Raw genomic sequence first — 18,488 nt, forward strand, 5'->3', positions numbered from 1 at the left:
ATTCTGCAACGCTAATTAACTGTGTTTGTTTTTCAGAGCTGTGGACATCCTGAGAGGAGCCTCGGCAACTAATCTCATGCGACTTCTCATAGCCAGAGACGAGGAAGCAAAGTAAGCATGATTAAGCTCCATGTGTAAGAAACAGCTTTGATATGACGGCATTCTGGTTCTCCATCATGAGGTGATTATTCATTTCAGCCTACAATACTGAATGTGCTAAACCAGGGGCGCAAGAGGCAGGAAACTACCAAAAAAAACACTGTGACAAAATCAGAGGTTGAATGGTTTCCTTTCTAGTCGACAGTACTGCAATTCCTACTTTCATCTGAATATTCAGTTTCTCTAGATATTAATAAAGCCTCACTTTTACTGGACCACTATCACAACAGGTGTACCTGATAGATAGAGATTATTGATAAAAAGCATGCATCAAATGACACATGTATTGTCTCCAAAACTTGTACAGTATACAATACATACTATATACGACATGAAGAGTAGTGTACTTGTACCTCGGCAGTGGATACGTTCAGGAACTGAGACCTTGACAGCCTTGGATTTATTGTGCAGATCCTAATATGAATATACATATTGCATAAATGGCAGTGCTGACAAGTGGCATCCTAAGATTCATAAAAGTCAGAATATGAATGTTTTATGCTGTGTCATTTCAAAGCGATTAGCCCCTGCGCTGCTTTTGTGGTGGAATGACAGCAGACCAAGTGGGGGAGAGACCCAGGGCTTTGCTCCTGACGAGATGAGTTAATACCAGCTCTGTGCTTTAACTATATCCTCCCAGAGCAGAGGACGGAGCTGGAGGGAGGAGAGGGAATAGAGAAGCGAGGGGTTGGGGGGGGAGGGGGTCTGGGGATTATGCAGTTTGTATCTCTCAACCCTAACAAGTCGGAGCTAAGTTAGCAATAGCTTTATTTAATTTTATCATCCCCTCGTGAAAAGCCTTATCGTTAGCAAAAGGGATGTCCCACAGAGACATTTACCAGACACAAGATTACATATATTTCTAGGTGTCCTATTGACTGTTTTGGTAAGAGCAACAGAAACCAGTGTGAACACAGAACAGGGACTTTAAGAGTGACAGATGTTACAATTGTGTGCTGTGGATAATGTTAAACAACAAATATTTTTGCTAAGAACATATCCATTTATTGTCTTTGCATCATAATTTCTCTCCTAAATAAGATATTTTCCTTGACTCAAACTGTCCCATCTGGAGGTGAGGGGGGGTGGACGAATGGACACATTTTCCAAGACACTGTCTCTGTCTGCTGGTGTGAGTGTGCTCGTGTGTGTGTGTGTGTGTGTGTGTGTGTGTGTGTGTGTGTGTGTATATATATATATATGTATATATATATATATATATATATATATATATATATATATGCCCGTCCATCTGTTCTAGTGGAGAATTGTAATGCGCCAGCAGGTAGAGACAGAAGTAACTGTCCAACATGAGAGGAGGTAGAAGGTTGCTCAATGATACATCCAAGTCCTGTGTACATGTCACTTTGTTTATTGGACTAAATGTTTTTATCCTCTCTAACTAGTATATTTTTTATGTAGGCATTACCTCAAGCGTAGTTCTGGTTCAAGTATGTTTTGGTCAATACAACTTACATTTTTCTGATAAAGTCCATTAATGGTTCTCTTGGGGTTTCCCTTTAAAGGAGAGAATTTGCTGAGTTGCTGGAGAAGTATGGATCTAATAGTAGCACAGGATCAACACGCAACTCTCCCATACAGCAAGGTAGGCAAATCCCAGCTTAGTCCTTTGTATGATACACTACAAATTCAGTGTTTTACCTAAAGCAGTAACTGTGATTTAATGTGGGCATATATTCTCTGCTCACATTAGAATTGGTTCAAATTAGATTTCCTTTTTCATCATTCCTGGTTGATGTCAAAAACATCATTCAAATCTACGTAAAATAAAAATTAACAGGGAACTTTGCCTGAAGGTAGATGGAGTAGGTCTGCCTTTGACATGTGCACATGCCCATTACAAAATGGCAAACATCTGTTTCAGTAGGGAGGAGGCAGCCGTACACATTTTTTAAAACATGTGAGTAGGTTTGTTGGCAGTGTGCAGGGGATCAGCGTACACATCTATTGGATAATATTCTGGTTGGAACAGAATATTATCAAATATACACTGAATTATTCACAAATGTATTTAATCTAACATTTATTGGACAGATTATTTTTCCAATTAATATAACAATAAATTATGGCTTTCAACATAAACGCATTCATCTATGCAATTAATGTGGCCGAGATCAATGCAACCAAATATTTTAACGTACATTTGTTTATTGTCGGCTTTATTGAAATTGACGGAAACGAAACGGCCGCTAACGGCAGTCAGTTACATCAAGATGGAGAAAGCTTTTTGCATTGGAAGTAAAACAAACACAGGCACGACATACAGCAGAGAACTGTGCAGAGGAATTACTCCCCGTGTCAAACAGAAGGGGGGTGACTGACAAACGGACCCCTTAAAGCAATACTATGCTAAGCTAGCTGCTATGCTACTTCTCAACATCTAACGTTACCTTGCGCGGCACACAGTCTGCAGAGGACCACCACTGTGTCCCTAAAAGACTGTGGTTTGAAAAAGTTCTGGCTAAATGTGGGGACATTGTTAGAACTTCAAATACAGGCGTTATATTATGAAGAGTTGAGTGCAAAGTGTAAGAGGACAGCAGGAAGAGTCGCTAAGTCGCCAGGGGAATTCTGCCTCCAAGATGATCAAATGTGTGCAGTTTTGTGTTTAAGATAACATTAACAACTAAACAACAGTGTCTAAAATACACTCGTTTTAAAGAGGTTACTCATTACTGAGATTTAGTCTTTAGAAGAAAAACAAACCTTCATTAACAACAACATTGTAACAACAACAACATTCATTAATCGCAATTAAGAAATTTCAATATGTGCAATTAATTAGTTAAATCTATTGACAGTCCTAATTTTGACACTTGACGATTTCTCCTCCTTGAACAGCACAGTCCAAAGTGTGTCCGTTGTCCGTTTCCGTTCTTTCTTGAGATTCCAAAGGAGGCCGCTACCTGGAGAGTACATCATCTGGTTCCTCATCGCGCTCCCAGAGTCCTTTGTTGTTGAGTCCAGCAGGCTCTCAGAACATGTACAACAACAGTGGGCCAATGCTGCGCTCCCTCAGGTACGATTCCTTTGTACAGAATTTACATCAACTACGACACGGTTCTCCTGTTGTAAAGCCTCCAAGTTCAAAAGATGTGGCTAGCAAATACTAACAATTAAACCCAGATTTCCAACCTATTGTGTAGATGTGTTTTCATGTGTGTTTTTACTAGTGCACGCATGTGGGCAGTCGAAGATCACACAAACACTGTTTTAAGGAGCCTGCATGAGACTGCCATGAAAAAATTAGCTTTTTTTTGTACTGTTCCATATTTTATTCTTTCAATCTGTTAGTAAAAGTACTACACCATATTGGGAAAAACTCCTGGGTTTCAATGGGCTTGACTTTACATTACATTACATTACATGTCATTTAGCGGACGCTTTTATCCAAAGCGACGTACAATAAGTGCATTCAACCATAGGGTACAAACTCAGGAGAACAAGAAACAAGAAAGTGCAATTTCCTCAAATAAGCCAATTTACAATTTGCTATAGATGAGTGACGTTACAAGTACAATTTAAGTGCTACAATTTGTTAGTCTTTAGTCGAGGTAGAGTCTGAAGAGGTGTGTCTTTAGTTTGCGGCGGAAGATGTGAAGGCTCTCTGCGGTCCTGGTGTCTTCAGAGAGTTCGTTCCACCATTTCGGCGCAAGGACAGCAAAGAGTCGAGATCTAGTCGAGTGTTTTGCTCTCAGTGAGGGAGGGACGAGCAGTTTTGCAGATGCAGAGCGGAGAGTGCGGGTTGGGATGTAGGGTTTGACCATGTCCTGGATGTAAGCTGGACCCGATCCATTCACAGCATGGTACGTGAGCACCAATGTTTTGAACTGGATGCGGGCGGCCACCGGTAGCCAGTGAAGAGAGCGGAGGAGTGGAGTAGTGTGGGAGAATTTCATGGCGGTGGCAGGGAGACCAGCCAGGAGGGAGTTGCAGTAGTCCAGGCGAGAGATGAAGAGCCTGAATCAGTACCTGCGCTGCCTTCTGAGTGAGAAGGGGACGTATTCTCCTGATGTTGTAGAGCGTGTATCTACAAGATCGCGTTGTCGCGGTGATGTTGGGAGTCAGGGAGAGTTGGCTGTCGAGTGTGATGCCGAGGTTCTTAGCGGTCAAAGTGGGCGTTAGTACGGAGTTCCCAAAGTTGACTGTCAGGTCCTGGGTAAGCGAATCTTTTCCGGGAAAGAGAAGTAGTTCAGTCTTGTCGGGGTTGATTTTCAGATGGTGGGCGGACATCCACTGGGAGATGTCAGTTAGACAGGCAGAGATCCGAGCCGCCACCTGGGTGTCCAAGTGAGGGAAGGAGAGAATTAGTTGGGTGTCATCGGCATAGCTGTGGTAAGAGAAGCCATGCGAGCGAATGACAGCGCCAAGAGAGTGAGTGTAAAGCGAAAACAGGAGGGGACCCAGCACGGAACCCTGAGGAGCTCCAGTAGTAAGAGGACAAGGTTCCGACACAGATCCTCGCCAGGTTACCCGGTAGGTGCGGCCGTCGAGGTAGGACGAGAGAAGGGAGAGAGCAGAGCCTGTGACACCAAGTTCCTGAAGGGAGGAAATAAGGATCTGGTGGTTGACCGTGTCAAATGCAGCAGAGAGGTCCAGAAGATTGAGGACAGAGGAGAGAGAGGCGGCTCTAGCAGTGTGGAGTTGCTCTGAGACAGCAAGGAGAGCAGTCTCTGTGGAGTGGCCTGCCTTGAAACCTGACTGGTGGGGGTCAAGGGTCACTTGTCAGTAACGTGGTTCCATCCCAAAAATGGTTTTATGGTGGAAAGCCTCATTCTGACAACAGATTTGCTTCATATAAAATGTATACCTTTAGCTCCCAAATAAACCTATAGAGGGTCGGTACTAAATGGAGTATGTTTTCCTGGCATCCAAGGCTCAGTCAGTCAATAATACAATTTACTGTGATAGCTGGCTAACGGCAGCTACAGTTAGCAGCAGTTAGCACTTACTTTAGCCACAAATCGAGCTGTGCTCGCGCAGTAAAACACTAAGGTACTGTGTTCCCTCTTGTCGAATTTGCCTTTTAACATTTATCTTCATGAATAGTTGAAATGGTTCCAATGTAGTTAAGGTCAAGGTGATTATTGATGACACCGTTGAACTCATGTCAGTGTCAAAAACTTGTAACATATGACAGTGTTATGTAAAGTTAACACGCACAACTAGTTTGTGGAACTTTGAGAATTTAATCTGCTACGGAATGTTTATTTTGTTAATGTTAAATCGTCATACAAAAAAAAAAACTATAACAATGACCCTCCCACCCACTTTAACCGTCTCAAAGAACATTTGTGTTTGCTTTATGGATGGCCAAAAGCTGACTTTCCTCATTCTGTCCTCAGTCATCCAGGTGAAGGAGTGATCCAGCTCATTTCAGTTGCGCGATCCGGCAGTTTGGGCATCACCATCGGAGGAGGCTCCAACAGGCCCGACGGGCCGGCTGTCTTCATTCAGGAGGTGCTGTCTGGAGGAGACTGTCACCGGGTAAGAAATGAAGCTGCAACCTAGTAAGAATTAAACCATTAAATTGCAGATGCTGAACGAAAAGTAAAGCTATGTTACCCATATCAGGGAGATTTTTTATGGTGTAAACAAAGAAATTATTTATTCATTTTGAGACCTAGTTCTATTATTTGTGGATTTAAGGTTGTTGTTTAAACATATTACTTTTTAATCTTGCTGCCCGAGAAAGGTGCTCTACAATTTCTTGTCAATTTATCATTTACCATTACTGGCGTCCAGTACATTTTTGACTAGAATTAATTTTGTATAATCTAAAATCACAATTTACTAAAGTTTCTCAGAGGGCTCTTCAATCAGGGCATGTACACATGCGATGTGCTCTGTCACAAAACCAACATCAACACAGGAAGACCCTGATAACCCTGATAATCCATTGATGGACAGAAGTGCAATAGATCTCTTTGTACAGGGAGAACGACATAAACGAACAACACAAATAATGAGAGTACTAGGCAGAATAATAATAATAGCAGAATTTGGCTATAGTAGAGTAATAATAATGATAGAAATAGTAATGGGGTCCAAAATAGAAAAAGATATGTGACAACCACGACTCGTTCTAAAGCCGTGTCAAAGAGGAAAGTTTTAAGCTTTATCTTATGAGCTGAACGTGTCTGCCTCCTGGACTGAAAGTGGAAGCTGCTTCCATAGAAGAGGAGCTTGACAACTGAAGGCTCTGGCTTCCATCCTACGTTTTAAGACTCTAGGAGCAAGTAACAAAGCATTTATGGAGCGCAGCACTCGTAGTAGGGCAATATGGTATTATAAGCTCCTTAAGATAAGATGGTGCCTCACCATCAAGTGCCTTGTAGGTGAGGAAAAGTACCTGAAATTATATTTGTTATTTAACAGGGAGCCAGTGCAGAGACGTTAAGTAATATGATCCCTTTTCTTAGTTCTTGTTAATTCACATGCTGCAGCATTCTGAATGAAATTAAGTAGTTTAAGAGATTTATTAGAGCAGCCTGATAATAAAGAATTACAGGTAATCTAGAGTAGAAGTAACAAATGCATAAACAGATATTTCTTTATCACTTCAAGACAATATATTATGCTGGTGAAAAAAGACCTTGAGATTTGTTTTATCTGAGAGTTAATAGACACACCCTGATCGGAGTTAACTCCAAGATTCATTAGGTTGCTGCTGAATACCAGAGCAATTCCATCTGGAGAAACTAAGTCACTAGAGATTCACCTCGAAGGTGCTCTGGGTTTAACATCAGGAAGTTGCTGGTCATTCAGGTTTTGATGTCCTTAAGATATTCTTAAATTCTCAAGAGCTGGCTGGTCTCGTCTGGTTTAATCAATACATATAATTGAGTTTTGTCTGCATAACAAGTAAAGTTTATGCCGTTTACACAGAATCTTGTGGATCTCCGTGAAATAACGTTGGTGTTGATAGTTTACAAATGCAAACTGGGATCGATCTGATAAATAGGACTTAAACCAGCTTAGCGGTGCCTTCAATAGCTAACAAATGTCCTCTAATAGAACGTAATGATCGATTGAGTCAAATGCAGAGAACAGAGACAATAATTTAGTTTGATGCAATTAGAAGGTTGAGTTTTTCAATATATACTTAATGTACTAAAATTTTGTTGAACAGACATATTGAGACAGACATATTGAGGAGTAAGACCATAAATGGTCTTGCTCCTCAATATGTCTGTTCTTTTATCATGTACCTCTATTTGATCCATTCCATTTTTTTGACAGCAGACTAATTCGGACAGAGCTTTGGGGATTAGACCCCGAGGCTCAGCAACACGCCTGAGGAAATAAGGCAGGCTGACTCAGCTCAAGACGTACTTTTATCACACTGCCTTCTCAGATTTGAACTGATTCTATGTGTTATTGGTTTTGCTGTAATTTAGCAAAGTGTGTAACCAAGTGAACTCAGTGAATCATAACAAAGTAACTGAGGAAAAGAGGCCGTAACAGGGGTATTGTCATTGTGCTGCTTTGAATTTCCCATGATGCAGCGATCATTAGTAAATCACAGGCAAGTGGGAGCTTGTCAGTGCAGGATATTTACTTACACCTTTTATTTTAATTGTCATTAAATGTTCATCATCGTATGTGCCTTTTTTGTTTATCAAAACATACATTGAATGACAAATGTACAAATGAATACACGTTAATGTTTAAAATTGTGAAATCTCCAAAAAAAAAGCAGCAGATCAAAAGTTGAGACAAGCAGATGGGTTAAACCGTGATCTGTTGTGTCACCAAGGCTGCCTGCAGGAAATTAACTCTGATTGAATATTTAGGAATCCATGCTGAGTGTTTCTTGGCGGACATGTTGTTTCGGTGTCATTGCTGCTCTGTCAGGGGAGTCACGGTGTCCCTGAACAGACACACTACACCAAGTGAGAAGTTCAGCCATCAAGCAGGACTCTGCTGAGGGCATCACCTTCTCCCCGATCTCTCTCTCTCTCACACACACACACACACACACACACACACACACACAATTACAATGCAGAGGATTTGGTCTGGCTTTCTGCTAGATCTGGGCATGCTCCAGTAGCAGCAGCAGAACCGGTGGTCCCTATCTTCGTTTGTGGCACTCAATATCACTGAAGACATTCATCTTCAGAAATATACTCACAAATACAGTGTATTGGTTCAATTGGTTCAGAAGTTTTCGAAAACTGGTCATTGTAGTTTTTATCAACCCATACTCAACAACAGTAAATAGAACACCTCGTTTCACCTTTGGATTGATCCACATTTGGTGTTTTAGGTTTGACACTAGCAGGGTATGTTGAGACCATCTGGCTCATTTAGCTGTCCACACACAATACATTTTAGCAGGGTTAAGTTTTCATTGGATGTGTTGACAAAACACATAATCAAGAATAATAAAAACAATAAAAAAAGAATCAAGAATATCAACATTCATAGCTGGATCATTACACATTTAGTTTTATATCCCAAGATAAGCTGTGCTTACTACTAGCCAGGGGGTTAAATGATCTTTCCCAGAAGTGCATTGGTGGAAGCTTGGGAATAAAAAAGGTAAATGTTCCATTTGTCCTGTGGAGAAGATGCTGTTAAACATGATTTATGAGCCCTGCAGTCCGGCCAAAGTCTCCAAGGGAATGTAGGCAACACTCACACAGTCAGTTCACACAGTCATCTGCACTCGACAGCTTATGTTCACTTAGCCATGGCTCTATTATGCATCAAACATCAGATAGGAGCGAGAGCAATCATGGAGCATAGTGCAAATTCTGTCGAAGCAATGAAGTTGGTCTTTCATTATCTGTCCGTCCTCAGCTGTTAAGCAAAATGTATGCTTCACCAGCAATGACTCATTCATATCTAGTGTCCACTAACAACATATGCTGACCCTAAACAGAAATCATTAAAGCCAAGTTGTGGTCATGGAGACATTTTCTGTCCATAGAAATCATTTAACAGGGAAATGTTCTAAAGTAGTATAAATAGTTTTAAATCATACAGCAAATACAAAGAATTGTTGCTGTCCTGTTGCTGTCCTGTAGCATCTCTTTCGATAGAAAGAGACAGGACAGCAACAATTCTTTGTATTTGCACAAAACGGGGCAAAGTAGAAAAGAGCAATTGTCTTTTTTATTTTAGAAGCCAGCGAGGGACAGTGATCACAGAGAGTGGTTCATGAGGTGTTGTCGCTGACAGAGAACACATTCACCCCATGCGGGACGGCCTGGCTGCTGCTAACGTTAGCTCCTTCAAGCCTAACCCTAACTGTATGGCAGTGGTGTCAAACTCAATCACAGTAACACGCATATGAATAACACTTAAATGTAGTATGTTATAAAGGGTATAAACCTTTATGTTTCTGGTCCATGTCCCACAATCTGAGCTACAGGTTGAACTGTCTTTAAGTCTTATTTCCGGACTCTCCCAAGTGTCTAGTTGAAGATAGTTCTTGGTATCAAGACCAGTGTCAAGACCAATTTTTGAAGTCTCGATCTCTACCGCATTCCTTTTAGGTGACCAAATTGAATCTAAATTTGTTTGCGAACAGAACCTGTTGAAAGCAGAACCTGTGTTAATAACTAGCTAGATTAGATACACAGGTATGCAATGCATTGATCATTGGCCCGAACTCTCAAGTCAGAGGCCTTGGGCAGAGGACAAAGGAGATTTAGCAATGTTAACTGAATGAGGCAGCAAAGGAAAGTTGGTTTGCTGTGTGGTGCTTGGCTTAGCATAAGTGAAGGCTCTGTCTCTGTCTTTTCTCTGAGCAGGATGGACGTTTGAGGCCTGGAGATCAGCTCATCGCTGTTAACAAGGAGTCCTTGATAGGTGTGACCCACGAAGAGGCCAAAAGCATGCTGAACAAAGTCAAATTCAGGTGAGTGTTTCATGTGAGACCTCAGTAGGGATTAGTCCGCTCTGCACACTGCCACGGACGTGCCTCTTTCCTCTGTGTTTATGTACGTCACTGTGTATTTGTATTTTTATGGATTGGGTGTCCAGCCAGGACGGTGCTGTGGAAATAGCCTTCATTCCAGGGAAAGGACTTTTTCCAAGCAGCACATCCCTCCACAACGGGGTCCAACGAGCCGCAGGCAGCAGCTACAACTCTGGACGCCTAAAAGCCCACATCCGATCACCTGAGGTCAGCTGCACACAGAAACAAACCCAAACATGTCATGGTTTCTCACATTGTTTCAGGTTGTTTGTGAAAGCAATATTTGGGAAATGATTGAAATCGATTTAATGATTAACTGATTTGTATTTAGTGAACAAAGAGCAGGGGTCATATTTTGCATAACTCCACAGTTCATATGCTAATTAGGGTTAGGGTTACACACAAATGTCTAATTAGATCAAATGATGAAGTAATGGTATTTTGGACGGACATGGATTTGAATTGATAATTGATAATGGATTGAAACTGTCTGGGCAGTTATGTACTAGTAACAGAACAAATTATAAACCACCTCAGCAAAATGTTCACTGTGAACCAAAAATGCCAAACACATCTTGTCTCCCATATCAGCTGATCCACAGTGGAATGACATATTTTCGAGTGACAGCGAGATCCTCTTTGTGGCAGTGGCAAGTGGGTGGCATCAAACTTGAGAGCCCCACCCCCTACACGGAACCCGCCGGTCCAAACCTAAAATTAGCCTCTGTAATAAGAAGACGGGGGCTCACGTGTCTCAAATAAAATTAAATAAAATAAAATATTTACAGCAGCTGATCTGTCGTACAAATAACAGTTGTTTCTGGTAAAAATTGGCTCCTCCCACCCAGCGTGCCGTTGTGACGCCGACTGATTTACTGGCGATTGCCGCTGCCTGCCACAAAGTTGCCACCCACTTGCCACTGCCACAAGGAGGATCTCGGCCCTACTGATATTTTCTGTTGATTATGCTGTTTTGAGAAAGGATGGCTTTAGCCCCTGTTTTTTTGTGGAACTGTGTGCTTTTAAAATAATGAAATATAAATAGTTATGATAATCTTTCAATAGATTGATCTACTTTAAGTAACATAATACAATGACACATGCATTAAAATTTGCATTAAAATGCTTTAACAAACTCAATGTAAAAAATGAATGTTACTTGATACTTGTCACTTTCAAAGCCAATTTTCAAATGGCTCTTAAATGGCTCTTAATCTTAAAATAGTATTTTGAAATGTGCATTCATAATTAACAATTTAAAGGACATACATTATAATATAATTGCACTTTAAGTTTATGACCACAATTTCATTAATCCATACATGAGGTTATTAAAGTTGTTCTGTGGCACACTCCAGCCTCCAAGCTGACCTCCATCCTTGGATGTCCTGTCCTACCAAACCATTTTTAGAGCTTTAGACAATATCAGTTTCCATGAAGTCATCTTTTTGTCAGCACTGTTTCAATGTTTATCTTTGTAGATCTGTACAGAGGAGCCAGTAGTAGTGTCCTCACCTTCTCCTGACATCTCCTCACCAGATATTCATATTTCAGGTAAAACTCACTTTCCTTTGTTTTCTTATGTATAACAAGGATCACTAACAGGCGAGCTGCTTCCGGGCCCAGACACTGTTACCGATGCATGACCTACAACCGATGCATACAAGTAAAGGAGTACCGCATTACCAACAGACAAACTATATTAAAACATCAGTTAACAAATCGCCACACAACTGGTGCAGTATTATACAAGTTTTGACTTGTGTAGTCGTATACTAACTACTTTACAAGCACAAGCCTGGTATATGTCTTAATCATCTGTGCTATTGTGCTCCATTAAAAATCACTCATACCAACACAGACCCTTAATTACATTTTCTACCCAATCCCAAATACAACTGCTGTCACAAATACTCAGCAGTGCACCAAAAGCAGATTAATCCACCACTGGAAATAATCCCCCAAAAAGCACTATTTCCTCTCGATGTCTGATAAAAAACCACAGTGGTCAGCTGTATGTTTTTCCGCGTTTTTAAAGATGCACATTTATTCAGAAGGAACTGTTTGGCTCGGGGCTGAGAGACACAGACAGGAAAAACTGCTGAATGTCCCGCTGTCCTTCTGTCCCCTGGAGCGCCTGTCCTCCCCTCGGCCGTACATAATGGGATCTCTCAGCTGCAATAACATTAAACGCCTTTAATGTTATTTTATTTTTGTTACATGTGAGTCAGGTCAAAAGAAAACACCGCTTGGGATAAAAAGAGGAGAGCAATATTCCCATAAATGACCCGTTGTAAATGATGTGGAACACATTGTGATTGGCCTGTCTGAACGCTGGACGTATAAAGGGGGCGGGCTTATTAGCGGCCGTAAGGCTGTCAGGCCGTGCCCAGATGATCACTGGCCCTGGTTTCAACCGTGACCTTAAGACCCGTCACATTCCCAACACGGTCTCTCACTTCTTTATTTGTATTATAGTGTTTAAAAAAACAGCTGTGCTTTAAAATATCCTTTCAAGGACTATTAAATGTTCTGGAAATCCCTGAAATATGAAACCTATTAGATAGACCAATGTGACCTGAGAATGAGAAACGGGCAACATGTACTCGCTCACAGAGATTGTGGATTACATGGAGGAGAAGAAGAGATTTAATAGAAACTATAGCACAGCAGGGGACCTCCAATCACACAAGGATTTGAGGGATCATGAAAAAGTACCCTCTTGATAATATAGGGTGAAGGTCACTATTGTTCCATCCTTTCTCTTATCCCCAGTGAGTCTGTATGCACCTGCTGTTTGAAACACAAATGAAAATCTCAAGCCCACGCAGCTCACTGATGACCAATGGAGGGAAGGAGGGGTGCGGCACCATCGTTTTCCGACGAGTGGGTGTGCATCGTTCTCACTTTGTCAACGAGCAGCGCGTGTTGCCATGAGCCCCTCTCGCCTCCCTCCCAAAGCTCGTGCAGGTGGCCCACTCCTCGTGCGGCGCCGCAGTCAGATTAGACAAGCCCCTCCGTCCAGACTGGAAATGAATTGTGAAAGCACCGACCCGCAACCCGAGCCCCCAGCCCACTGAAAACGGACCCACCAGTTGAAAACAACTGGTTTATAAGATTGTGAGTCTGTGCTGTTCCAATAGCAGCCTGTAGAATGGTTGTTATGGACATACATCCTTCCTCCTGTAATCACTTAATCTAATAATACCATCATCTAAATTAAGGTTTGTTGAGATAAAATACATTTAATACAAAGTGTAAGAGGGTTTTACTTGTCCAACTGGCACACATGGGACATGTTTTTGCTGAAGAACCAGAAGAAAAGGCCAGTTTCTATTGGAAGAGCGAGTGCTTGATCATAGAATGAAAGATCTGACCAGCAGCTCGAGGGTTCGGGTCCCAGCATAAAGCCACTTGACAGCCTGGCCCAATCCTATTGGCCTGGATTACCCCACTCAAGGTTATTCCTGAGGGACCGTGACCGCTGAGCATGGCTCCTGTTAGTGAAGCTAGTTACTAGCCATGAAAGATGTCAGCAGTCTGTGGTGAGGTGATTGGCTGGTAGGCATCAGTGCTTTAACTTCAGCCTCCTCGCCCCACTGATACCACTGGGTCATACACAGAGTATAAATGTTAATTAATTTGTGGGTTGAGTTTTAAAGCGCTTTGAGTGGTTGGAAGACTACAAATACAAGTACATTTTTAGGCTGTCCACTTGTCCTCAGGGATTAGGACAAAAAAAAACACCACAGTGATGGCTATTTCAGAATATAAAAAACTATAGCCTACCTATTTTGTCTCCCTACTTTAGATCTGGCTAATTCAGTTTTTTTGGTACTAGAATGACATACACATTGTTAATTTATAGAAGAAGGACTGTACTTGTATAGCACTTTTGTAGTCTCGCAACCACTCAAAGCACTTTTACACTTCATGTCATCATTCTCCCATTCATACAGTGATGATAGGAGCTATCATACACAGACACACCTGCCCATCAGTAACTAACATTCACACACTGTAGTCACAGCTACAGGAGCAATGTTGGGGTGAAGTGTCTTGCCCAAGGACACATCGATACGCGGGTTAGCCGGTACTGGGATCGAACCGCCAATCCGCTGATTGGTATACGTACGTATCTAGATATCCAGGGCTTAAAGCATGGTTGCTACAACAGCAAATCTGTCAATCATCACGACCAGTCTGGGGTCAAGGGTGGTGCAAATCCTTTGGGTGGGACAAGGATATTCGGTGAAAAGCATGCACAGCCCTAGCAGCAGGGGATGTGCAGACACGGACATCACACTAGGAGAGGCTCCCGTTGGCGGAGCAAATCTGGGGCAGACAAACTCATCAAATTAATATTAGGAACTGGCTGTCTGCCGTCCCCTCTCCAATATGTATAATCATCCACCTTTCCTCCACTACTCTCTTTTTAATCATCTGCTTCCCCCCCACCCTAACACAATCACACACACATACACACCTCCCATATCAACACAACCACCCACTTCCATCAAATCCACCCAGAATATCTGTCCATCCACTCTGATGTTACAGATTATGCAATGATATTTCTCCTCATGTTGTTTACCAAGTGTTCGGTGGCCTCATACACTTCCTCTCTACACTGATAAAAGCCTGCATGTATTTCTCATGCAGATACTGTATTATGTGCAACTTCTAAATCTTGGTTGATGCTTTCCGCTTTGTTTTGAGAAAATAAATAAATAATAAAAATCTTGTTCCTCTCCATTTTACTCCTCCCTATTCTTCTCCCTTCAGGTTCAACCAACCAGAGGTCGCCAACAGGTGCCAAGCCTAAGATAACGTTGGACCCCTACATACGCCTCAAATCAGACAAGTTGGAGGTGGTGAGTCCTTATTTTTCTGCTGACGTGTGATGAACAGGTTCATTCAGACTGTGAGGAATAGTCTCCTTGTCTGAACTTTCTTTGCCTTCTCTGCTCATCCACCTGTCTCTTTGTCACTGATGCACACCAGGTATTCATGCACAAGTGGGTCACTTTGGTTTGATTCGAGTCCTCCAGTTCTTACAGAGGTAATACAAGGATTAACACTATTTGTACTGATCAGCCTGTCCCAGACATTATTTTATCTGGAGGAAGATCTCCCAGTCACTATAGTATTATACTCATCAATCATATATAAAAATCCTAATGTACTGTAAAAAGAATGGAATATAATACTTACAACTAAGAATAGTACATCTGCTTTCATTGGATAACTAATCCACTTAACAAAATGAGATGCTGAGTATTTGACAATTTTTTCTTTTACCTATTTCTTTCTATCTGGACGTACATATTAGTTTATCTGGAGGCTGATGAAGCTGTGTTGACCTGATAAACCTATATTAAACCGCTATATTGAGGACTATGATGGCTGATTATTGGTAACTTAAATCTAAGACTCCTCATCTCACTTGTCCTTTCCCTCCGCCGGATCTTATATAGACAGGGAGACAAACAATTTGAGCAATTGAATGCAGCTGAGGCCAATTACACCTCCACCTGGCACCGTTCCCTCAACATGGCTCTCATCTGTCAGAAGCGAGGGAACCATCACAACCATCCCATTGGTCAATACCTTACTCAGATGAGTTGCTTTTGAATTAAAATAAATTTGTCGGTTAGTAAGCATGGTTTGCTAATTAGCACTACCAAGTTCTTTCTTTCTTTCTGTTTTCTATTTTTTTTTCAATGGCAGGCGATCTACTGACACTACCTTGATGATTGACCTATTGGGCACCCCTGATCTAGTAGGTCACCACTCTTAGGGGATTGGGTGCTCATCCATTACCAATTAGTTATACGATTACTGCAGGACTGGATTTGGAAGCATCCGTTTATAGGATGACGCATCAAAATCAAGTTTAACTTCGTCTAGGTATAATCCTTAAATTGTGGAAACCAATTTAGCTAAGCTTCTTCAGGGGACTCGCCAACTTTCACCAACTCGTTGGGACCAGCCACCTTTTCCGGTGGTTTGTTGAGCACTCTTTTGCTGCATTCCCCAGGGATAGCTGCCATAGATGAGTTTGAATAGGGAGCAACCAGGCTCTGTGCACTATGTTCGTACTGCACCCCCACCACGCGGAGAGAGAAAGAGACCACGCGGAGAGAGAGAGAGAGAGAGAGAAAAAAAGAGAACTACTGTGTTTGGCCAAGAAGAGAGGCCCCAATTTGTCAAGTTGTGGTGCCCAATACGTCGATCGGAATCGACCGATTGATTGCCAAGGCAGGGCCGGTACATCGCCTGTCATTGGAAAGAAAATTACGTCGAAGCTAACGGAAAACTTGGTAGTGCTAATTAGTGATCCTTACTTTACATTTACAATACATTTACAACATTTTATTTCATCCAAAGCGACCCTGGGTGAGTCCCATCAGTGCTAGTCATCAGAGTAAGGTACTCTGATGACTGTGAATGTGTGGAATGAAACCCAGCACCCTAATCATGTGAACTTCATCAGATAAAAAAAACGTTTTATCCTGTTGTTAAATATGGGGAAATGTTGTTTGCAGAGAAATTAAGTTTTTATTTTAGATTTTAATTTCAGAACTGAGGTACCTCACTGAGTGAGGTAATATTTACTTACTGTACTTACTAGAGAACCTGGAAACTTACTGGTACATCATGATTTCAGCCGTTAAACCTGCTCTGAATACTTCTCATGTCACTGGGCTCTACGTAATGGTACGATTTAAAGGTGTGGCATTGTGACTGATGACCAGGATAAATCAATCCTCTCAAATAGTTCTTGGTAAAGGTATAGGCAGTGAAGTGAGCGGACTCTGGTTCCTCTGCCGTGGGGCACATTAGTGGATTTGCAACCTTACTCTCATACGATTCTTCTGGTCCAGTATAATCTGGTCACAGACTTTTCCATGGGTTTCTCTGTTCTGGAGATGGGCAGCAAGCAGGTGGGGGTGGACAACAATCAGAACAATGGAGACATGCAGATGGACTGTGGCAGTTAACCTATTCCTTTCTCATACTACTCTGTATGTCAAGCCATTTTTTAAAGCAAAAAGGGGGGAAGCTTGGCATTGAAACTTAATTGCTGATCCTAGCTGTGGTTCCTTGAAAATTCGAATAATTCATCATCTGGGGGAGCAGAAACAATTTCAGTAAATTTACTCGCAGCGTTTTCTTAATTGTCATAACACATTAAAAGGTTTGTACTGAAGGTACTACAAAAGCAAAGGCCATGGGGTCACAAAATAAATCATACTCTGGAGACAATAGATGTCCATATCAACATTTCATTATGTTCTGGGCAGTACTTGCTATATGTACTCCAAATGATATTACATTACATTAAATTACTTGTCATTTAGCTGACGTTTTATCCAACGCTACTTACAATAAGTGCATTCACCCATAAGGATACAAACTCAGAAGAGCAAGAAACAAGAAAGTCCAATTTCCTCAAATAAGCCAATTTACAATTTGCTATAGATAAGTGCTGTTGTGATCTAGTCGAGTGTTTTGCTCTCAGTGAGGAGGAACAAGCAGTTTATCAGATGCAGAGCGGAGAGTGCGGGTCGGGATGTCGGGTTTGACCATGTCCTGGATGTAAGCTGGACCCCATCCATTCACAGCATGGTACGTGAGCACCAATGTTTAGAACTGGATGCGGGCAGCCACCGGTAGCCAGTGAAGAGAACGGAGGAGTCGAGTAGTGTGAGAAATTTCGGGTTAGGTTAAAGACCAGTGGAGCTGCTGCATTCTGGATGAGCTACAGAGCATTCAAAATGGGCGTTAACACGGAGTTGCCAAAATGAACCATCAAGTCCTGGGTAGGAGAATCTTTTCCCAGAAAGAGAAGTAGTTCAGTCTTGTTGGGGTTGATTTTCAGATGGTGAGCGGACATCCACTGAAAGATGTCAGTCTGACAGGCAGAGATCTGTCAGTGACCGAATGAGGGAAGAAGAGAATTAGTTGGGTGTCATTGGCATAGCTGTGGTAGGAGAAGCCATGCAAGCGAATGACAGCGCCGAGAGAGTTGGTGTAGAGCGCGAATAGGAGGGGACCAAGGATGGAGCCCTGAGGAACTCCAGTAGTAAGAGGACATGGTTCCGACACAGATCCTCGCCAGGTTACCCGGTAGGTGCGGCTGTCAAGGTAGGACGAGAGAAGGGAGAGAGCAGAGCCTTTGACACCAGGTTCCTGAAGGGAGGAAACAAGGATCTGAACTGCAGGGCGTCCAGGAGTGAGTCGGTGAGGGTTTTCAGGTGGAACAGGACTAACCGTTTAAAAGATTTCATGACTACAGAGGTCAGGGCGACGGGCCTGTAGTCATTAAGTCCTGTGATCCTGGGCCTCCTAGGATAAAGGATGATGGTGGAGG

At 42.1% G+C, this 18,488-nt stretch overlaps 1 protein-coding gene across 10 annotated transcripts in view; it reads left to right on the top strand.

Annotated features, from left to right (window-relative positions):
* Positions 1-18,488, top strand: part of LOC120827602 (syntaxin-binding protein 4) — a 62,522-nt gene that overhangs the window by 35,327 nt on the left and 8,707 nt on the right. For all 10 annotated transcript variants that reach the window (XM_040190633.2, XM_078084362.1, XM_078084361.1 and 7 more), the window contains exons 5-12: positions 37-111; positions 1,686-1,765; positions 3,067-3,199; positions 5,526-5,667; positions 9,945-10,051; positions 10,177-10,318; positions 11,593-11,665; positions 14,897-14,985. In XM_040190633.2, the coding sequence (XP_040046567.2) occupies positions 37-111; positions 1,686-1,765; positions 3,067-3,199; positions 5,526-5,667; positions 9,945-10,051; positions 10,177-10,318; positions 11,593-11,665; positions 14,897-14,985 (841 nt within the window). The remainder of the gene's footprint in view (positions 1-36; positions 112-1,685; positions 1,766-3,066; positions 3,200-5,525; positions 5,668-9,944; positions 10,052-10,176; positions 10,319-11,592; positions 11,666-14,896; positions 14,986-18,488) is intronic.

Source organism: Gasterosteus aculeatus, chromosome 11, assembly GCF_964276395.1.
Source record: "Gasterosteus aculeatus chromosome 11, fGasAcu3.hap1.1, whole genome shotgun sequence".
Lineage (NCBI taxonomy): Eukaryota > Metazoa > Chordata > Actinopteri > Perciformes > Gasterosteidae > Gasterosteus > Gasterosteus aculeatus.